General features: G+C 44.0%; 1 protein-coding gene and 1 long non-coding RNA gene across 2 annotated transcripts in view; one reads left to right on the top strand and one right to left on the bottom strand.

Annotated features, from left to right (window-relative positions):
* The window catches only part of LOC140741738 (uncharacterized), a 109,275-nt gene that overhangs the window by 81,248 nt on the left and 4,442 nt on the right, over positions 1-23,585 (top strand). The window lies entirely within an intron of this gene.
* The window catches only part of sema3bl (sema domain, immunoglobulin domain (Ig), short basic domain, secreted, (semaphorin) 3bl), a 211,601-nt gene continuing 193,061 nt past the window's right edge, over positions 5,046-23,585 (bottom strand). Inside the window, exons 15-17 of the mRNA XM_073072062.1 lie at positions 21,040-21,107; positions 14,732-14,871; positions 5,046-12,012 (exon numbers count right to left, since the gene is read on the bottom strand). Of these exons, the coding sequence (XP_072928163.1) occupies positions 11,569-12,012; positions 14,732-14,871; positions 21,040-21,107 (652 nt within the window). The 3' untranslated portion in view covers positions 5,046-11,568. The remainder of the gene's footprint in view (positions 12,013-14,731; positions 14,872-21,039; positions 21,108-23,585) is intronic.

The following is a 23,585-nucleotide window of genomic DNA, read 5'->3' as shown; positions in this document are numbered from 1 at the left end:
CCTTCCTCTCCTGACTACTTAAGCCCTCCAGTCCTGGCAACGTTCTTGTGAGCCTTGTCTGTGGCTTGCTCAGGAAGCAAGCATGAAGTGTGGTGCTAAAGGGAACAAAATCCAACTGACTATACTAACTCCAAGAAGTTCTGAACAGCTAGACGTAAGGCTGCAGATGCCTGAAATTTGGATTTAATTCACAAAAGGCAAGAAGCATCTGGGTCAGAAAAATAAACTTAGAGCTGAAAACCTGTGACCTGGAGGAAACATAATGTGGCACTATATAACATCTGTTTACTTTACTACTTCAAAGGAAATGAATTATTAGCCAAGGGTTCATGCTTCCTTCCAACTAATAACTGTGGCTGAGACCAAGCCGGGAGACACGTAAAGTTCAGGAAGTCTCCTGCACTCTAGTCCGAACTTCTCCTGGTCATCACTCAGTCTACACACACGTACACACACCCCGATCAGTGAACATACCCTGAACAAAACTTCGCTGCATCAAAGGCTTTTATTTAATCTGTTTCTTCATTTTGTGAAGGCTTCTCTCATAGTAGAGAAAAGTGGGTAACATGCTTCACTTGTGACACATTCTCAGCTTCTGTGTAGGTTTTAATATCCATTACATCACCAATAGCCTCTTCTGGTCGAGCCCCGCAGACAGCACAGATAGGAAAGCTCACCAATACCTCTACTTTCTCAGGAGGCTAAAGAAGTTCAGTGTCTCCCCATCGACCCTTACCAACTTCTCTTGACGCACAGTAGAAATTGTCCTACTGTATCTGGGTGCATCACATACACGGCAAAATCTGCAAATGCTGGAAATCCAGAGCAACGCACTCAGAACGCTGGAGGAACTCAGCAGGTCAGGCAGCATCTATGGAAAAATATAAACAGTCGACGTTTCAGCCGAGACCCTTCATTAGGGCTGGGAAGTCTGAGTAAGTATGTGGGGTGGGGGGGGGGGGGGGCGGGAGAGGAGAAAGAAGTACAAGATGTTAGGTGATAGGTGAAACCGGGAGAAGGGGAGGGGGCGAAGTAAAGAGCTGGGAGTTGATTGGTGAAAGAGATGAAGGGTTGGAGAGGGGGAATCTGATAGGGGAGGGTAGAAGGTCATGGAAGAAAGGGAAAGAGGAGGAGCACCAGAGGGAGGTGACGGGCAGGTAAGGAGATAAAGAGAGAGAGAAATGGGACTAGGGAATGATGAAGGAGAGGGAGGCAATTCCCCGAAGTTCAAGAAATTGACGCTCTTGCCATCAGGTTGGAGGCTACCCAGTCAGTTTGCTATGGCAACTGCTCTGCATGTGACCATACCAAACTGTAGTGGGCCTCCTCCCCAAGATCCTTCTGTACATCGAACATTTTAGGTGGTGGAGGGAGCTGTTGAACTGGGATGGTTCAAACTGAAGTCCCAGAAATAAAGGCAGGGCATTCTAATCCTCTCCCCGTTTGATAGTCACAAGTAAGAAAGACGGGAGCACCCCACTGGGTAAACCATTTTGGCTTTCGAGCACGCCAGGGTCGATGTCATTTGAAGTGAGTCCATCGCAGGGTTTTGTGACTGATTGAACCTGGCGGCTGGTAAGAAGAGCAATAAAGTGAGGTCAGCCCACCTGCCCAGGAACACTTCCTTCCATACAGAGCTGGTTCTCCATAGTTCAGTGTAGAGAAGCAAAAAGAGGACAATAGATGCTTGTATTCCACCGGCAGCTCAACTGGGACTGACAGCCCTCCGCACAAAGAGCACATTCAGCTCCCACGATGGGCTGGGAGCAGGATGTCAGTGTCATGGTTGGTCAGGTTAGCTGGAGCTCCTCACAAGCTCATAGGGAGATACAGCATGGAAAATAGGCCCTTCAGCCCACCGAGCATCCAGAACCCAGACCTATATGCTGTATAGAAGCATAGAAAATAGGTGCAGGAGTAGGCCATTCGGCCCTTTGAGCCTGCACCACCATTCAGTATGATCATGGCTGATCATCCAACTCAGAACCCTGTACCTGCTTTCTCTCCATACCCCCTGATCCCTTTAGCCACAAGGGCCATATCTAACTTCCTCTTAAATATAGCCAATGAACCGGCCTCAACTGTTTCCTGTGGCAGAGAATTCCACAGATTCACCACTCTCTGTGTGAAGAAGTTTTTCCTCATCTCGGTCCTAAAAGGCTTCCCCTTTATCCTTAAACTGTGACCCCTCGTTCTGGACTTCCCCAACATCAGAAACAATCTTCCTGCATCTAGTCTGTCCAATCCCTTTAGAATTTTATATGTTTCAATAAGATCCCCCCCAATCTTCTAAGTTCCAGTGAGTATAAGCCTAGTTGATCCAGTCTTTCTTCATATGAAAGTCCTGCCATCCCAGGAATCAATCTGGTGAACCTTCTCTGTACTCCCCCTATAGGGTGACATGGAAACGTAGCGGTAAGCATAACACTATTACATGACCAGTGACCGGGGGTTCAAATCTGACACTGTCCATAAAGAGTTTGTACATTCTTTCTATGATTGTGTGGGTTTCCTCCCACCTTCCAAAGACATATTGGTCAGTAGGTTAATTGGTCACCTGGGTGTAACTGGGCAGTGCGGGTCTGTTAGTCCCAAAGGACCTGTATCTCTAAATAAAAAGAATTTTACGAATACTGTGCTTATGATACTATGAGGTCCTTATTCATTTGTACTCAGATGAAGGTGCTAATATGGGCATCAGATTAAAAGATAAAGATCAGTTTTATTTGTCACATGTATCTTGAAACATAGAGAGAAATGCATCATTTATGTCAGCGATCAACACAATCCGAGAATGTGCCGGAAACAGCCTGCGACAGTCGCCGTGTTTCTGGCGCCATCATAGCACGCCCACAATTCCTTAAACTTAAACTGTGTCCCTTTAGAAGGTGGGAGGAAACTGGAGCACATGGAGGCAACCTACATGGTCATGGGGAGAATGTACAAATTCCTTACAGACCGCGGAGGAATTGAACCCGGTTCACCGGTGCTGTAAAAGCATTCAGTATTCACAGACATCACTGCGTGGAAGTGAAGTTTACATCTGAAACTCTCCTCAACAATCCTGACTTTCCACCCGGTAAGTTGGTAAAAAGCCAACAAATTCTACCAAAATACTCCAACCTTTGATCAGAAACTTTCTTTATCCCCAGAGTCTTTAGTTTTTATTAAATAAAAGATTGTAGAATATTCAATCAATTTACCCATCTCACAGTTTAAAGCATCCTGATCATTGGAATTGGACTATTATTGTCACATGTCATATATTCATGGAGAAGTGTAGCACAGAAACAGGCCCTTCAGCCCATCTAGTCCATGCTGAAAACATTTACGCTGCCTACTCCCATTTTCCTGCATGGGGACCATTGCCCTCCATACCTTTACCATCCATATCCCTCTTCAAACTTTTCTTAAACGTTGAAATCAAGCTCGCATGCAGCATTTGAGTTGACAGCTTGTTCCACACTCTCAATAAGTTTCCCCTTATTTTTCCTTGTATTTTTCATCTTCCACCCCTACCCCATGACCACTGGTTGTAGTCATGCCATCTTCTCTTTGCTACCATCAGGAGGAAGGTACAGGAGCCTGAAGACACACTCTCAGTGGCTCAGGAACAGCTTCTTTCTCTCTGCTGTCGGATTTCTGAAGGGTCCATGAACCGAGAACACTACCTCACAAATTTGCACTTTCTTTTAATACTTAATTAATGTTTTATTTTAACTTATAGTAATTTTGATGTGTTGTATTGTACTACTACCACAAAAACCCTGACAAATCTCTACAGGTGTGTGGTGGAGAGTATATTGACTGACTGCATCACAGCCTGGTATGGAAACACCAATATCCCTGAATGGAAAATCCTACAAAAATGTAATGAATACAATCCAGTCCATCATGGGTAAAGCTTCTCCCCAGCATTAAGTACATCTACATGAAGCATTGTTGCAGGAAAGTCACATTTATTATCAGAGACCCCACTGCCCAGAACATGCTCTCTTCTCACTGCTGCCATCAGGAAGAAGATACAGGAGCCTCAGGACTCACACCATCAGGTTCAGGAACAGTTTTTAACCCTCAGCCATTAGGCTCTTGAACCAAAAGAGATAACTTCACTCAACTTCACTTGCCCCATCATTGAAATGTTTCCACAACCTAAGAACTCACTTTCAAGTTCTCTTCATCTCATGTTCTCGATACTTATTGCTTATTTATTTGTTTATTTATTAATTATTATTATTATTATTTCTTTCGTTTTGTATATGCATAGTTTGTTGTCCTTTGCACACTGGTTGAATGCTCACGTTGGGCAGTCTTTCAATGATTCTATTATGCATTTATTGAATAGACCATAAGAAATAGGAGCAGAATTAGGCCATCTGGCCTATCGAGTCTGCTCCGCCATTCAATCATAGCTAATTGCCTTTTTTAATTTCTTCCTCAACTCCAGTTCCCAGCCTTCTCCCCATAAATTTTGATGCCATGTCCAATCAAGAACCTATCAACCTCTGCCTTAAATACACCCAACGATCTGCCATCCATAGCTGCATGTGGTCACAAATTCCACAAATTCACTACACTTTGGTGTAAGAAATTTCTCTGCATCTCTATTTTGAAAGGGCGCCCCTCTATCCTGAGGTTGTGTCATCTTGTCCTAGACTCTCCCACCATGGAAAACAACCTTTCCATGTCTACTCTGTCTAGGCCTTTCAACATTCAAAAGATTTCAGTGAGCTCTCCCTCATCCTTCTGAATTCCAGCGAGTACAGACACAGAGCCATCAAACGTTCCTCGTATGATAACCCTTTCATTCCTGGAATCATCCTTGTGAACCTCCTTTGGACCCTCATTTTACGCCCATAAAAAATTAATCTCAGGGTTGTATATGTACTTTGCCATTAAATTTACTTTGAACTTTGAAGTTTTAATAATCCATGCTCAGACACTGGTTGATTCTACCCCCTCCACCATCAAATGAAATCCTTGCGATTCGCTGGACAGAACAACAGAACTCCAAAGAGAGGGGTCAGTCACATGTAAAAGACATATTCTATTACACTTCCATTTTATTTAAATGCAAGAGTATAATTATAAGTAACGTAATTATTACATCTAAAGTCTATGTAAACTGATTAAATACAGTGCTCGTCTTAACCCAGTCCCACTTAAAATAATTAAAGCTGCAGAGTGTCATTGATCATCGAATTTAAATTAAGGAAGATTTACAGCACAATGGAAAAATATTTGCTCCTTTAACCATCTGCAGCACGGTTTCCAGACCTCCCTGTCCGGGGTGGGGTGCAGAAGGATCAGAATCTGAGAGTTTATTTTAAAACTCTTGCAAAAGACCCAGTGTGCTGCGACAATCAGTCAGGGCTAATTTTTAATTGTCCCATAGACAGATCTTTCACCTTCCACTTGGGATGATGCAGATATTAAGTCAGTAGATCAAAGAACCTCGGCAGCTTTGCGTCTGTCACCATAAATACTTAGAAACTGTTTCAATAAGAAATGAATATCACACTGCTTTGGGGCAGTATATGACTGGAAACTCTTATTAATCAATCAGGAGAAAACATGAACTGTAATAGCTAATCCTGTACAAAATACTTAAATGTAAATATATACATTATTTTACAAATCACAACTGGATGCAAATCTCTGTGAAACACTCGTCTTTGAAAAGAAAAATAATATCAATATTATTAAGTGATGGCATTCACAATGAAAAAATAAGGCAGTTTTTTTTAACTGTGCCCAACCTGCACTATTTTTTTTCAATTATTGTCCTTTCCATTTGGCTTCCAAGACCTCTCTGATAGGATTGCTTTTCCAGGAGCATATGATGGCCTCTAACTACTCCACTATACACTCCTGCCATTGGTCAGTCAATGTGGCCAATTGGAAAATGATTGGACTACTTACCATCCAATCAGATGGTAATCAAAGGATTATTTTCTTGACCTCAGTTATGAACATTTTAATAACCTGATGATTCTTCTCTCAGTGGGCTATCTCAAGTAGGTTGTTCTGAACTTTCTGAAGACCCTAGGCAAATTCCAGAAAGAGGCAAGCCTGCCTTCTGCATGTATCAGGGTTAGAGTTAGGCTCAGTCAGACCCTGGTGTCTAAATCTCTGCAGGTTGTTCACACTTACATCAAATTTTCTGAGGAGCTTTTGATGGCTTTGGGCCAACGCTGCCTCTAAGGTATGCGCACGCACATACCTTTTGTTACTAGCGCACACAGGAAACTAAATTGCTCATAAAAGGTTGTCACCCTCCACCTCACTGGCATGTTGAGTATATTTCATGATCATACACATTCAGATTTCCTTTTCTGGTTTCTGATGTGGACGGTGTTGACAACGTGGTGTTTTATATGATTTGTCTGCAGATTTTAGAACTGGCTTATTCATATTGTTGTTATTGAAGAAATTATTCAGTGCACACAAGTTGTTGTCACTGGGAAAAAAAACTGCACACTACAAGATCTTTGTGCACACTGGTCATTACAAATTAGAGGGAACATTGCTCTGGACCTGTATGCACAGGAGTTTAGAAGAATGAATAGGTTTGTCATTGAAAGCTATGAAACATTGAAAGGACTTGGAGAAGATGTTTCCTATAGTAGGGAGTCTTGCACCAGACAGCACAGCCTCTAAATAGAAGAATGTGGCTTTAGAGTAGAGATGAGAAAACATTTCTTTAGCCAGGCAGTTGTTAATCTAGAATTCATTCTCAGAGTTGGCTGTGGAAGCCAAATCATTGGGTATACTTAAAGTGAAGATTGATAGGTACTTGATTAGTAGGGGAGTTAAAGATTATGGGGAGAAGGCAAGAGAGTGGGGTTGAGAGGAATAATAAATCAGCTGTGATGGAATGGTGGAGAAGACTTAATGGATTGAAAGGCCTAATTCTGCTCCTATCTCTCATGGTCTTACAGAATCGACTCAAAGCCAGTTGTACCCAGAGACAATGCAGATAATTGCAAACATCATTGGGTTGTAGGTGAGAGTGTGTTTCACTGTGTGCAGTTTTGGGCTCCTTATTTAAGAAAGGGTGTGCTGACATTGGAGAGGGTTCAGAGAAGATTCACAAGAATGATTTTGGGAATGAGAGGGTTAACATATGAGGAATGTTTGACCGCTCTTCGACTGTACTCCTTGAAGTTTCGAAGAATGAGGGGGGACCTCATAGAAACATTTCGAATGTTGAAAGGCATGGACAGAGTGGATGTGGCAAAGTTGTTTCCCATGGTGGGGGAGTCTAGTACGAGAGGACATGACTTGAGGACTGCAAAACAGAGATGCAAAAAAAAAATTTTAGCCAGAGGGTGGTGAATCTATGGAATTTGTTGCCATGGGCGGCAGTGGAGGCCAAGTCATTGGGTGTATTTAAGGCAGAGATTGATAGGTATCTGAGTAGTCAGGGCACCAAAGGTTATGGTGAGAAGATGGGGGAATGGGTCTAAAGGGGAGATTGGATCAGCTCATGATGAAATGGCAGAGCAGACTCGATGGGCCGAATGGCTGACTTCTGCTCCTTTGTCTTATGGTCTTATGGTCTATCACTCATATAGACACTAGTGACAATTTACTGCAGCCAATATACATACTGACCTGCATGATTTGGGGAGAAACATCTACCAGTCAGAGATAAGACATCCCTTACATCTACTGGTCTTAGTGTTTGGATATCTGTTACATCTACCTAGAAGAGCAGATGAGTCCCCGGTTTAACAGAAAGGCCACACCTCAGACCATGCCCCATTCTCTCAGGACTGCACTTCAGCATCAGCCTAGACTTGCGCGCTCAAGCCCCAGATCTAAGATTTGAATTGTTGAACCCCCCGTCCCAGAGGAAACCCACAGACAACAACTTCATCAGGTTTCTTAATCCTTATTTGTTTTTCACCCTGGGTTGTTGGTGACACAGGGTGTGGGAGAGAGTAATCAACATGTGTTAACCAATCAGAGGCAGGGAGAGTTGATTGCATGATGTTGGATGTAGTTACCTGTTGGTCAGACTGCTTAGAGGTAACAGGCCCAAGAGATACTACAGATGCAGAAAATTCAGAGCAATACACACAACGAGGAGCTTAGCAGGTCAGACAGCATCTCTGGACAGGAACAAACAGTCGATGTTTTGGGCCGAGACCCTTCATCAGGACTGGAAAGAAAGGGGGAAGAAGTCAGAATAAGATGGTGGAGGGAGGGGAGGAAGAAGTACAAGGTGGTAAGTGATAGGTGAAACCAGGAGAAGGGAAGGGTTGAAGAGCTGGGAAGTTGATAGGTGAAAGAGATAAAGGGCTGGAGAAGAAGGAATCTGGTCAGAGAGGGTAGAAGACCGAGGAGGAAAGGAAAGGGAGAGGAGCACCAAGGGAGGTGATGGGCAGGTAATGAGATAAGGTGAGAGAGGGAAACAGGAATAACAGGAATGGGGAATGGTGAAAGTGGGGGTGCAATTACAAAGAGAAATCAATGTTCATGCCATTAGGTTGGAGAGGTGACAGGACTCATTTCTTGATAAGTGTAAGTTGGATTTTTATTAGGAATAATGCAGCTTTGGAGATTCAGAGCTTGAAATCACTCCGTAATACCTGTTTTTTAACATATGCAAAGAAACGGAATGAAAAACAGAGGTGGAGCCTGGTTAATCAATGACACCTCCACTCACTCGATGCAAGGGTAATCCACTTAGCCCCTATTCTCTGCTCTTTCCCCAAAGACCTGGAACATTATTCCCTTCAAGTGCCTGTCCAATTCCCTTTTGAAAGTTGTCAGAGAAACTGCTCCTTTGTGCTTTCTACAAAGCAGTCCTTATCAGAACACCATTGCATTATTTATTTTCCCCGTTCTCCTGCAATCAATTGCAAACAGTGTGATCAGTTTGTTCCACTTGGACTCTGCAACACGTAATGAGGCCTTCATTCTGGAATTGGGAGGATTCTTATCCAATATTATTAAGGACTAAACATAAACAGTATCAGGTTTTAGTTTTACAACATTTATTCTGCCTAGAATAAGATCTCCTGCTGAGCATTTTTTTCTATAGCTTATGGAAACAAATGAAGGGATTTCTGATAAATGCCAGGCCCACTATTTACAACATAAATCACAACTTGTTTTCCTTTAGGTCTGGTTCTAATTAAACAGCATGAAAATGAGTCATATTCAGGCAATCGGAAATGACTGAACTGTGAAAAATACAATAGGACCTTGTAAAAGCAATTGGAATACACCCAATGGAACGATCAGCGAGTATCCATCAGACTCTACTTGATAGAGAATACCCTTCAGAATGACATATTGTGATGAATCTTCTAAAGTACATCTATCAGATTGTACACATTAGAGTGCCCTGATTGTATTGTACCAGCTGTAATATTTCCATTGTAACATATCCATTAGAAAATATTCCTTGAAATACACCTTTCAGAATATAGCACTGAGTTATACCCTTTTAAGTAATTTTTTTAGAATTGTTCAATTGGAGTATATTTATCAGCATATAACCACGATGCATTCCTGTTGGAATATACCTATCAGAATACAGATTCAGTTTCAGATTTATTTATCACATATACGTTGTTTGGTTTAAGGTGGCACTGGTGAAGAACAGCGATGACTTGCTGGCAGCAAACACAACTATTAACTACTTTATTACTCACACTTTTTCTCAAAAATGATCGCTGCAAGCTAAAGCCTGCAGCTTCCCTTTTGGAGTAGAGCTTTTAAACCGCCTGAGCGACCTGGCATTTCTGCGGTATGAACTTGCACAATGTCTTGAAAATGCACAACGGTTGCAGTGTTGTGCGTGTGTGTGGGCCAAGTTGAGGTGGCAGGGATTGAGAGTGGGGAGCAATATCTGGCCATTGCTGGAGTAGGCTTGGAGTAAAGTTGAAGCGGTAGAACCAAGGTGAGGCAGAGTCAAGGTGGCAGGGCCCCTGCCAGGGGGTGTGGAAGAACCTGCTGTTAGACGGATTTATCGGGTATGGGCTGGTGAGCTGCTGGGGCACAGGCCTCTGAGACCGTATTGAAGCAGAAGAGCCCAGGTATGACCTGGAGTTTGACTGATTTAAGTGCCAGGCCAGACTGGAGAGGTTGGGTGAGAGCATGTCAAAGCAACGGGGCCTGAGTCTAAGAGTGAAGAGCAATCCAAGGTTTGGCAGATTTAAGCGCTGGGCCAGATTGGGAAGATCAGGGTGTCAGGGCCAGGGACGAGGGATGGGCCAGTGTTCAGCTCACTGTTCCAAAAGGCTTACACATCTCTGCGCTGAACTGAGGCTATGGCCTTCAACTACCGGGCTCCTGGATCAGCTGCAGCGACGACTGGCTTCGTGGCTGTGGACTCACTTTCGCGAACTTCAGTTCTGAATGCTATTTGCTTAAACGACTTTTTTTTTCCTGCACACTGAGTGTATGACAGTCTTTCTATTAAAGGGTTCCACTGGGTTCTCTTTGTTTTGTGGTTGCCTGTAAAGGAGACAAACCTCGAAGTTGCATATAGTATACACAGTTTGATAATAATGTACTTTGAACTTTCAACTTTGTACATTGAAAAATACAGTGAAAAGTGTCATTTGCGTGAACAGCCAACACACCCAGGGATGTGCTGGGGGCAGCCCGCAAATGTCGCTAGACGTTCTGGTGACAACATAGCACGCCCACAATGTTCAGTGGAACAAAATGACATCAGCAAAATATGCCCTTTCCCACTCTCCCACCCCAGGACAGGCCAACTCCAGGCCCAAGAACGGCCCCAAATGGCGAACTGAAGGATTATGTGCGTGGCCAAATAGAATGCACTCTTCTCCGGTAGTTCAAGGGCTCCTGGTTTGAGTTTGATCTGCAGAACAATTTTCTACGAAACAGTAGCTAACGCTCAGTCAGTTTCCTCACCAGGAGTAAAATATTGATTTCTGGAAACCTAACAACAAATGATCCCCTCCCTCAGCGTCAACATTGGTTACTAAAATGTGGAAAGCAATTTAAAAGAGGCGGATCTGGCCCAGAAAAGCAGCATGTCCAGTTGCACCCAAAAACAGTATTGTGCACACTTTGATCAATGGTGGCAAAGCTAGGAATTCCCAGCCATTCCCAATCTAACAGTCTCCTTTGACGGAAGTTATCAAAGACTGGGAACTGACGCATTCCAAGTGTTGAATCAGTTAGGGTCTGGTGAACTAAGGGCATTTGAATCTTGCTCTGTAATTTTTGTTCTTCAACAAATATAGTGGATCGATTTCTCTGTCCCTCCACTGATTCCTAATGAATTATTAAATAACATACATAAATACACGGAGCTTAACATCTTAACCTAAAAAACATATGAGATCAAAATTATACGGCGCAGTAGATTCAAAAATAAATTGGGATCATAAACGATCAGAGTCTCTGGTGATTAGACTGGATGTGAAAGACTTTGGCGAGATTTGACTTGGTGAGAGATGGGGTTAGCCAAGAAATGATCTTTCTGTGCAGTTGTTTTACTGCTCTGTGAAAATCTAGTCCATCCTGTGGAGATCCACCCTTCACGGGCCACTGCAGCAGGGGGTCGGCCGGCCGGCTCTATGTGTCAGCCACGTGCCTGGGTGTTCTGTTGCGGGGTTTGCTCTTCCCTTTCTTCGCACCCTCTGACATGAACTTCCATTTGCTCAACATCATCTTGCGCTTCTTCCGCTGCTTGTCACTGCACCACACCCTCTCGCAGTACTCCTCCACCCGGTGCAGGTTGGAGTAACCGATCAGCTGCATAATGTCCTTGAACCAAGGCTTCTGGCTCTGTAGCCGGCGGGGCTGGGCCACACAGGGGCGGTGGCTCCGCTCTTCGTCGTCCCGGTTGAAGATTTCTTCCAGCTGCTCGCTCTCGAGCACCTCCAGCGAGATCTTGGTCACTGTCTGGATGAAGCCGTGCTCCATTGTCTGACAGTAATACGTTCCCTCATCCATTCGGTAAATCTTCCTGAACAAGAGGCCATGCTCGGTCTTGATGACCCTTTCATCGGTTTTCACCTGTGGAAATTAGAGAGTCATAGAGAGACACAGTGTGGAAAGAGGCTCTTCACCCCAACGAGTCCAGACTTACCACCCAAAGCTCTACAACATGTAAAAACCGTCTGAGGTATCACCATCACCAGCCTGCCTGCCATCAAGGAAATATAAACAGAAAGGTGCTGGATAAAGGCCAGCAATATTATAAAGGACTCCACCCACCATACTCATGGATTGTTTGTTTCACCCCACCAGGGAAGAGGCTACGCAGCATCCACCCCAGGACCACCAGACCCAAAAACATTTAGTTCCCCTTGAGCCATCAGGCTGATCAATACCTGCACTCATTAACCAACCCCACCACCATTAGCTACACATCAGCCACTCCTCTCTACACTTCCTCCATCATCTTATAAAAACAAATAAAATTATGAAAGGGATAGATAAGATAGAGGCAGGAAAGTTGTTTCCACTGGTAGGTGAGACTAGAACTAGGGGACATAGCCTCATGATTCAGGGGAGTAGATTTAGGATGGAGATGAGGAGGAACTGCTTTTTCCAGAGAGTGGTGAATCTGTGGAATTCTCTCCCAACGAAGCACTGGAGGCTCCCTCAGTGAATATATTTAAGACAAGGTTGGATAGATCTTTGCATAGTTGGGGAATTAAGGGTTATGGGGGAAAGGCAGGTAGGTGGGGATGAGTCCATGGTCAGATCAGTCATGATCTTATTGAATGGTGGGGCAGGCTCGATGGGTCAGATGGCCGACTCCTGCTCCTATTATGTTCTTATGCACTTTATGCACATACAATCAGTCTATGTATATAAGCAAATCTTACTTATATGATCACACTCAAGTTACTTGTACAATGTGTTTTATAAGATTCCTTTTATATTTATATTTATTGCATCCTTTATGCTTATTGGGGAAGAAGGAATCCTATCAGATTCATTCTTCTCCAGCCCTTGACCTTTCACACTCACCTGACTCCACCTATTGTGGTGAACTACATATACTGGTCTAGACAGGCCCCCCCCCCCGCTGACTGCTCCTCTGGCTCCTCCCACGAACCCCAGTATAAAGGCGATTGGAGGCACAGCCCCTTCCTCAGTCTCCAGGATGTTGTGTGGTGGTCGCTTGCTGCTTTTGCTTTCTTCCAGCCAATAAAAGCCTACTTTAACTCACGTCTCAGAGTTATTGATGGTGCATCACCTATCACCTTCCAGCTAGCCTCCTTCCCCTCCTCCCTCCTTTTTATTCTAGCATTTCTACCCCCCCCCACTCAGTCCTGAAGAAGGGTCTCAGTCCAAAATGTCAACTGTTTGTTGATTTCCATAGATGTCGCCTGACCTGTTGAGTTCCTCCAGCAGTTTGTGTGTGTTACTTGCGCTTAATGCATTTAATGCTGCACGGGATCCAGAGTAAATATCATTTTGTTCTCCTCTACACTTATAAACTGAAGAATGGCAATAAACAATCTGGAATAGTGAATTTATACCCATTAAAATTCAGTGTGAATCAAGGTTAACGTCAGGTGCAATGAAAAACTTCCTTGCAGCTGCACCACAGGCATAGAGCATCACAACATTCTCAAGGAAAGCATAAGTTAACGAGATCTTGCAAGAAGTGACAAATAAAAGCCAAGAGAAAAGCACAAAGAACAAAACGACCAATCTTACATTAATCCCACTTTTACTCTTCCCACAGACTCACTGCTCCCCCTCCCCCACTCATCTCCACCCCAGGGGCAATATCTAAGAAATATTTGGGCCCCATATCTAAGAAAGGATCACGTACAACACGCTGGAGGAACTCAGCTGGTCGGGCAGCATCTGTGGAAATGAGCAGTCAACGTTTCAGGCCGAGACCCTTCGTCAGAAAGGATGTCCTAGCATTGGGAGAGGGTCCAGAGGAGGTTTATGAAAATGATGCAGGGGATGAAAAGATTAATATTTGAGGAGCATTTGATGGCTCTGGGCCAGTACTCACTGGAGTTTAGAAGAATGAGGGGGAATCTCATTGAAGCATACCAAATATTGAAAGGCCTAGATAGAGGTGCAGAGGTTGTCTCCTAGAGTGAGGGCATCTAGGACCAGAGGGCACAGCCTCAGAATAAATGTACGTCTCTTTAGACCAGGGGTTCCCAACCTGGGGTCCATGGACCCCTTGCTTAAAGGTACTTGTCCATGGCATAGAAAAGGTTTAAGAATCCTGCTTTAGATGGAGATGAGGAGGAATTTGAAGGTGGCAAATCTGTGGAGTTCATTTCCACAGATGGCTGTAGAGGCCAAGTTATTTGCTATATTTAAAGCGGAGTTTCTTGATTAGTAAGGACGTCAGTGATTTCAGGAGAAGGCAGGAGAATGAAGTTGAGAGGGAAAATAAATCAGTCATGAATAAATGGTGGAGCAGAATCAATAAACTGGTGAGCCTAACTCTGCTCTTACGTCATGGTCTTGTTCAGCCCTTTACCTTTTCCATCTATCATCACCCAGCTTCTTACTACAGCAACCTCCCCCCTCACCCTCCTTCCCTTCACCTGATCTCACCTGCCTGCTTGTACTCCTTCCCCCTCCTCCCACCTTCTTATTCTGGTTTCTTTCCCCTTCCTCTTCAGTCCTGATGAAGAGTCTCAGCCTGAATCACCAACAGCTTCTTCCTTTCCGTAGTTGCTGTCTGACCTACTGAGTTCCTCTGGCATTGTTTGTGTACGTTGGTATGTTTTTGAACAGCACTCACCTCATCCTTCTGCTGATCCACAGCTCGCTGTATGAACCACTTGACAGTGGCCTGAAGGGATTTTGGAATACACTCAAGAAAGGTACTGTTGTGTTCGGTCCCATAAACCACCCTCTCCTCCACACTGTTAAATCCTTCCACTGTGAATAATCAAAAACAAGTGTTTTAGTGAGTAGTGCAAGTTCAAATATTGAGAATGACATTCAAATCACTAAGGACCAAAGCTTGTAAATAAGATTATGGTAAGTTGTGAAAACTAATAATCTATTTTCTTTTTTGTCAATTACTGTAATATATAATTAAGTGGTTCAATTTTATATAATTTGCTAGGTTATTATAATTTTTTTTGTAATAAGTACTTTGCCAGCATTTATTTAGTGTGCATTTGTGGGGAGATGGAAGATTATACCTCAGAGTCTAATAGGACCAAAGCTGAGATGGTTCAATGTTTCTGATTTCACTAGATATGTTGAGGAAATGGTAGTTGGCAGAGACTCACAATGGTGGCGGTTTGATTGGCTTGGACTTCTAGGTACAGTATATCTACAGCCAGGTCTACAGTGAAGAACCAGAAGGTTAGTTTGAGGGAAAGGCAACTTTAAAATCTCTCATTCTTTCATTGCATGCTGTGTTGTATGACTTATGCAATCATGGTCCTTCCGTTCTTGGCAAATTTTTCTACAGAAGTAGTTTGTCATTGCCTTCTTCGGGACAAGACGGATGACCCCAGCAATTATCAATACTCTTCAGAGATTGTCAGCGTTCACGTAACCAGGACATGTGATCTGCACCAGCTGCTCAGTCAACCCTCCACTACCTGCTGCCACGGCTTCACGTGACCCTGATCGGAGGGGCTAAGCAGGTGCTGCACCTTGTCCAAGGGTGACCTGCAGACTAGCGGAGGAAAGGAGTGCCTTACACCTCCTTTGGGAGAGATATACCTCTACGTCACCACCCGTTTAAGATGTCTACTACTAAATAAATGGGCAATATTGACTCAAATAGGACTGAACTTCCTGAATGACAAAGTACAGTCATTATAGGGCACAAGGGATTAGAAAAATACTTTTATACCATAACCTTACTTAATGAAAATTACAATTAGACCTCATTACATCCAAGGAACATTTAGAATGCATTTGTGAGATTGCTTTTGAAACAGAAAAAGCAGATACTTATGGCTTTAGAGGATGTAAGATAGACTGGATAACAGTGGAGGAGGGGAAGCCTGTGACTGCTGTAGGGGTTGCTGGCTAGCTTAATTAAAAAGGCAGAGGAGGTCACATTCAAATCCTATTTTTGGATCGGATTTTTCATTTATCCTTTCATTCTGTTTAACGGTCCCTGATTGAGAGGCTGGGAAAACGAGTTGCTCCCAGACTTCTGCTGTCACTCAGCGTTAAATGCCCCACAGGCAATTCCAGTCCTTCCCTAGTGCCCTGTGTGAGGGAGCACCTGACAAAACAGTGCAGAGATCCACAACTAGTCACGGGATCCTTAGACACTGGCCTGTCATCTCCCTGACAGAAATCTCCTCTCGAAAGCAACAGGCATAGGGTTGTGTTTAAGAACAAAAAAAAAAGCTCCGTCCAGACATTGCAATTTCTCTTTTAAAGATGGAGCACAGACCAGTACACCACAGTACAGGCCTTCTGACTCACGATGGTGTGCTAAACTTGTAACCTTCTCCAAGATCAATCTAATCCTAACCTCCATCATAGCCCTCCATTTGTTTTCATTTTTACTGAGCCACGCCACTCAGCAATCCCCGGATTTAACCCGAGTTTAAGCACAGGACAATTCACAATGACCTATTAAGCTACCAAGCAGTACGTCTTTGGACTGTGGGAGGAAACTGGAGCATCCGGAGGAAACCCACATGGTCTTCTTTCATCCATGTGCCTTTGTAAGATTCTGCTGAATGTCCCTAATGAATCTGGCTCTACCACCACCCCCAGCAGTGTGTTCCACGCACCCACCACTCTCTGTGTAAAAAGAAACAACTTCTAACGTACCTCCCCCCCCCAAACAATACTTTATTCCAATCACCTTAAAATTATACTACTTCCACCCTGGGAACACATCTCTGGCTGCCCACTCTATCTATGCCTCATATTATCTTGTACAGCTCTATCAAGTCACCTCTCATTCTCCTTCACTCCAAAGAGAATAACCCTAGCTCATGCAACCTATCATCATAAGACATTCTCTCCAATTCAAGCAGCAGTTATCTTTTATTCAGAGATACAGCCCAATAACAGGCCCTTCCAGCTCAACAAGCCTACGCTGCCCAATTACACCCAAGTGACCACTTAATCCACTAACCCGTATACTTTTGGGACGTGGGAGGGAACTAGAACTCCTGGAGGAAACCCACACAATCATGGAAAGAACGTGCTAGCTCTTTACTGACAGCGGTGGAATTGAATCCAGGTTACTGGCACTGTAATAGTGTTACAATACTGTACTGTCCAAAGCACCTCGGTAAATCTCCTCTGCACTCTCTCTAAAGCGTTGACATCCTTGCTATAATGAAGCGACAATGGACAATTTGCTGGTCGTCCTTCTCTGTGCAGTAGCGTGATGTTTCTGTTACTAGACTTGCAACATTTCGCTCTAACGATTTGATGATACGATTTCAAATCCCATTGCAGATGAACATTGTAAATTCGTAACTCCAGAATATAAAGCCAGTTATATTAGTGGCCAGTAAACTACTGATGCTGAGATACATCCCAAGATGCACTAGGGCATCAGTGATGTAACCTGGGGGTCATCGGATGTTTTGGGTCTTTTAACATTAGGCACCTTCGCCCAGGCAACCCACCTTCATCCCGGTTTGTATCCCAACAGCATTGGTCCATAGCCATCAAGGAAGGCCACTCAGAACTCCTTGTGATGGTCCTGATGGCTCTTTCCTTTGCAGCCCCCGTAATACCAAGGAGAGGGTAGGTTCTGCATAGTCAGTGGCCACGTGGGATGCACTATTGTCGAAATCCCACCTGGCTCACGTAGCTAACTGGAACTGGAATTGGTTTATTATTGTCACGTGTACTGAGATACAGTGAAAAGCTTGTCTTGCATACTGTTCATACAGATGAGACCGTTGCATGGTGCATTCAGGTAGGACAAGGTAGAACAATAACAGAATATAGAATAAACTGCAACAGCTACAGAGAAACTGCAGTGCAGGTAAAGGTGCAAGATCTTAAAATTAAGAAGAATTTATTTAAATCCAACAATGTGCGGGAGTAAATATCTTTGTGTTAGGACTCCATTGCAATGTACAGACATGTGAATTTAAAAGTCTAATGGCTTGTAGAAGGAAGCTGTCCCACAGCCTTGGGTTGGTCAGGGGTTTAATGCTGCGGTACTGTTTGCCAAACAGAAGCAGCTGAAACAGTTTATGGCTGGGCTGTCTGGTGTCCCCGATGATCATCCAGGCCTTCTTTCTGTAGCTGGTGCTATAAATGTCCTCAGTGGAGGGAAGTTCACATCCACAGATACGCTGGGCTGTCCGTCCCACTCTCTGCAGTGCCCAGCGATCAAGGTTGGTGCAGTTCCCGTACCAGGCGGTGATACAGCCAGTCAGGATGCTCTCAATGGTGCCCCTGGAGAAGGTCTTGAGGATTTGAGGGCTCATGCCGAACTTCTTCGGTCGCCTGAGCTGGAAGCGTCATCGTTGTCCTTTTTTTGCCACAAAGCTGGTATGTACAGTCCAGGTGAGATCATCGGTGACGTGTATACTGAGGACCATGAAACCACTCACCCTCTCAACCGCAGACCAGTCAATGTTGATCGGGCCGAGCCTGTCTCCGTTCCTCCTGTAAACCACAACCAGCTCTTTTGTTTTTCGGACATTGAGGGAGGGGCTGTAAGATCAAGAATCCATCTTATCATTCCAGTTTTATAATAGTGTGGTTGAAGTTGTCTTTGAGCTTGGTGCGACATGCTTTCAGACTTTTGTATCTCCTGCCTGATCAAAGGAGAGAGAAGAGAGAGCGTCCAGGGAGTGTGGTGTCTTTGATCATGCTGGCTACCTTATAGAGTCCATATGGGGGGGAGGGTGATTAGTTTCAGTGATGTGCTGAGCTGTGTCCACAATTCTCTTCTGTTTCTTGTGGTCAAGGGCAGACGGTTGCCATTCCAAGTCATTACGTATCCAGATAAGGCGCATCACTGGCACCAGCCTGCCCGTCATCAAGGACATATATACACAAGGGTGCTGGAAAAGGACTAGTAACACCATGAAGGAGCCCATCCATCGTGCACATGGGCTATCTGGCCCACTCCCATCAGGGAGGAGATTACGTACCATCCACGCCAGAACCACCAAACTCAAAACCAGTTACTTCCCAAAGCAGTAAGGCTAATCAGCACCTCCACCCACTAACACCACCACAATTTTATTATGTTCCGTCGGTCACCTTAGTAAAACCTAGTATCACTTCTTGGATATGCAATCAATTTATGTATATAAACTATCTTACTTATATGGATGTATTGTTTTTTTTATTATTATTGTGTTCTTAATCTTTTGTGTTTTTGTGTTCTTTATCTTTTGTGCATCGGATCCGGAGTAACAATTATTTTGTTCTCCTTTACACTTGTGTACAGGGAATTACATTAAAGAATCCTTAAGACCATAAGACATAGGAGCAGAATTAGGCCATTCATCCCAACGAGTCTGCTCCACCATTCCATCATGGTTGATTTATTACCCCTCTCAACCCTATTCTCCTGCCTTCTCCCCATAACATTTGTTATAGTGTATTGTTAAAAGTTGATACCCTGAGGAAGAGGAAGCATTAGCGAGCATTTTTGGCATGGTGCCTACCTGGTTGAACTGGGACGGGCTATTGGTGATGTTCACTCTGACAGCTTGGAGGTCTCAACCCTCTCAACATCAACACTCCTGATGCAGACCACCCCTTTCCTTAAGTCAATGGTGAGCCCTTTTGTTTTGCTAACATTGTGGGAAAGATTGATGTCATAACACCACTTTCACCTATCACCTGCAACCTTGTACTTCTTCCTCACCTCCCCCACCTTCTTGTCCCAACTTTTCCTCTTCCTGTCCAGTCCTGAAGAAGGGTCTCGGCCCAAAACACGACTGTTTACTCTTTTCCATAGATGCTGCCTGGCTTGCTGAGTTCCGCCATCATTTTGTGTGTGTGGCTGTTGCAACACCAAGTTACCAAGCTGCCTATCTCCTCAAAGTAGTATACGGTGACGTACTGCACACGTACTTTCTCTACCTCCTTCCTGTACTCTGTCTCATCATTATCTGCAGTACGGCCCACTCCTGTTTTATCAGCAGCAAACTTGCAGATGGAGTTAGGGTGGAATCTGGCCACGCAGTCGTGAGTGCAACAGGGAGAAGAGTAAGGGGAATGTGGACACAACCTTGTAGAGAAACAGTGCTGAGAGCAATTGTAGTGGAGGTGTTCTCCATCCTTACTGGTTGTGATCTGTTGGTCAGGAGGTCAAAGACACAGTTTCAGAGGGAGGCGTTGACTCCCAGGGTCCAGAGCTTGGTGATGGCATTGAAACATTGGATTTAACCTCATATTTCTGATACTTAGTCCTGTCCAAGTCCAGTAATATAACCATTACAAAAAAGCCAAAGTAAATTCATTATCAAAGTATGTCACCATATACGACTTGGAGGTTCATTTTCTTGAAGGCATTTAGTGGAAAATAAAGAAATGAAAGAATTCATGAAAAGCTATAAGCCCCTGCCCATCCCCCTAGTCTTGCAAACCTCCCAGGCAGGGCTCAGGATAACCCTGTGCTAAGCTGAGAATGTCATCCTGCTATACTGAAGGTGACAAGATGGTGAAATGTGAGAGTCCATCGTGTTTGAAAACTGTACATCAAACTGTGCTACATCTGACCTCTGAGTCTAATCCTGACACAGGGGCATAGAACAGGAAAAGGTTCCATTTCCCATCGCAAACATCCTATATTTTGCTAAGCACTCTTGATTAAAAAGGGGAGATTCTTAAGCTGTTGTATGACAGGATTTAATGGGCAAATCTGACTTAGGAGGTAACAGTGTGTGAACAATGCACGCAGTTTTTAACTTTGAGATTTCCAAACCAGCCAGTCAAGTTCAAGGGGACGAGGAGGCACTATGTGACACTGCAACCACCATGACTGATTTATGGCTGTGTGAGTTATCTCATACAGTACTCTGCCTTTAAATCTCCACTGTTAGCTTTAAAAGACAGCTGCATTTAGATATTCAGTCAAACATTGAAATTACCAGGCAGCTTCATCTGAAAAGGAGGAGAGATTTTCCTTACCACTTAAATTCTGGTCCAGACACTGGTGAATGGGATTACCGTTCCAGATATCTTGTCTCCGGAAGCGTCTAAGTAGACAGAAGCAGAGATGTGGTTTTGATCCAGTTTTATTAACCAATCCGTAAGGTTTAAATATTTCTCCAGAATGCATGATTTTTCTTTGGTCACGTCAATCAACATTTTAGATTTAGATGTAGGGACTTTAGATTTAGAGATACAGCACGGTGACAGGCCCTCCTAGCCCATGAGCATAACACTCATGGGACCAATTAACCCTCTAACCAACACGCTTTTGGAAATTGGGAGGAAACTGGAGAACTCAGAAGAAACCCACGCGATCACGGGGAGAACCGAACAAGCTTCTTACAGACAGCGGCAGAGCTGAACCCAGATCACCGATGCCATCACAGCATTACACTAACTGCTACGTTACTGTGCCGCCCACTTGTGGTTTAAATGCAGAGGTGGGCAACGCTTTGGCTGCACTGATAGGCACTCACTGAGTGGCAGCAAACTCGATCTGCTGGAGGAAGTCAGCAGCCAGAGGAGCATTTGTGGAAGGAACAGAATTGCCGACGTTTTGGGCTGAAATCCCGCATCAACCCTGTTAAGGTTTCAACCTAGAACACCGACAACTCCTTTCCTCCTACTGTTGCTGCTCGGCCCACTGTTCCCCTAGATTCCAGGGCCTTCATTTCTCCTGCACCTCATTTAATCTATATCCTCGGGTACTCATGCATCAATGGCTTGTGGGCTCCAAGAGTCAACGTGGCAACACAAAATCCCAAAAGCCACTGATGTATGTTTTATACAGATTTAACATATCCTCTTGCCTGCACCTATGTGCATAAAGATCCAGATTTCAGATGCTCTGTAACCATTCAAAGATACAAGAACGGTTACCCCAGGGTTTATTTTTACTTCTTGTACCTTCCTTTAAACTAGAATCATTAAAGTCAGAGGGTGTAGATCAAAGGTGATTAGAGGAAGATTTAAAGGGGACCCAAAATTTTCCTCACAGAGGGTGGGGTACATGCAGAATAAGCAGCCAGGGCAAGTGGTAGAGGTGGCTACAATTATGTTTAACATATACTCAGTGCCACTTTATTAATTACCTCCTGTACCTAATAAAGTGGCCACTAAGCACATGTTCATGGACTTCTGCTACTGCAGCCCATCTACTTCAAGGTTTGATGTGTTGTGCGTTCAGAGATGCTCTTCTGCACACCACTGTTATAAAACGTGGTTATTTGAGTTACTGTTGCCTTGCAAGGGTTAGGGTTAGGGTTAGGGACCAGTCTGGCCATTCTCAGCTGTCCTCTCTCCTTACCAAGGTGTTTTCTCCCACAAAACTGTCGGTCACAGGATTTTTTTTTGTTTTTCCCACCATATTCTGTAAACTCTAGAGACTGTTATGCATGGAAATCCCAGGAGATTAGCAGTTTCTTAGATACTCAAACCACCCCATCTGGCTCCAACAATCATTGCATGGTCAAAGTCACTTAGATCAATTTTCTTCCCCATTCTGATGTTTGGTCTAAACAACAACTGAACCTCTTGACCATATCTGCATGCTTTTAAGCATGATTGGCTGAGTAGATATTTAGATTAATGAGCAGGTATACAGGTGTACTTAATGAAGTGGGCACAGAGCCTATACTTAAACAGGTACATGGATTGGAAAGATTTGGAAGAGTTTGGGCCAAGTGCAGGCAAATGGGCCGAGCTCAAATAGGCACCTTGGTTGGCCTGGACAATTTGGGACATAGGGTGTGTTTCCACAACTCATCTGGCAAATATTCACACTCCCATTCATGTGCTTCGCTCCTGTGTCAGCCTAGAACCAGCGTCTTTAAAGCAGATGAGTATGTCAAATAGTAGGAGTTCGTAATGTTTCCAGTGTTACTATCTTGACAGTGCTTCAAAAGCACTTTGTTAACTTTAGAACAGTGGTTCCCAGCCTTTTTGTGTCATGGACCCCTACCATTAACTGAGGGGCCATGAACCCCAGGTTGGGAATCCTTGCTTTAGAACAATCTTCAGAAGTTCATTTCCTAAAAAGAAACTGTTTTAAAAGGGGCAACACAGCCAAACAGTGGTTAGCATAAAGCTATTACAGCACCAATGTACTGGGTTCAATTCTAATGCTATCTTTACGGAATTTGTACAGTATGTTCTCCCTGTAGCCACATTTCTTCCAGGTGCTCCACTTTCCTCCCACGTGGTCCACTTTCCTCCCACGTTCCAAAGACCGTTAATTAGTCACACGGGCGTAATTGGGCTGTGCAGGATTGTTGAGCTGGGAGGGCCATAACTGAGCTGTGTCACTAACAAAAAACACACAACAAGATACAGCCTGGATTAGAGAGCACGTCTTATGAGGTTAGACTGAGTGAAATGGGGCTTTTCTCTTTGGAGTGAAGAAAGATGAGAGGTGACTTGATAGAGGTGGACAAGATGATAAGTGGGATTCATCAAGTGGATTGCCAGAGACTTTTTCCCAGGGTGGAAAAGACTAATACATAGGGGCATAATTTTAAGGTGAT

The sequence above is a fragment of the Hemitrygon akajei genome, chromosome 19 (assembly GCF_048418815.1).
Source record: "Hemitrygon akajei chromosome 19, sHemAka1.3, whole genome shotgun sequence".
In the NCBI taxonomy this organism is placed as follows: domain Eukaryota; kingdom Metazoa; phylum Chordata; class Chondrichthyes; order Myliobatiformes; family Dasyatidae; genus Hemitrygon; species Hemitrygon akajei.
The sequence above is the reverse complement of the archived record's forward strand: the minus strand, read 5'-3'. Positions and strand labels throughout refer to the sequence as shown.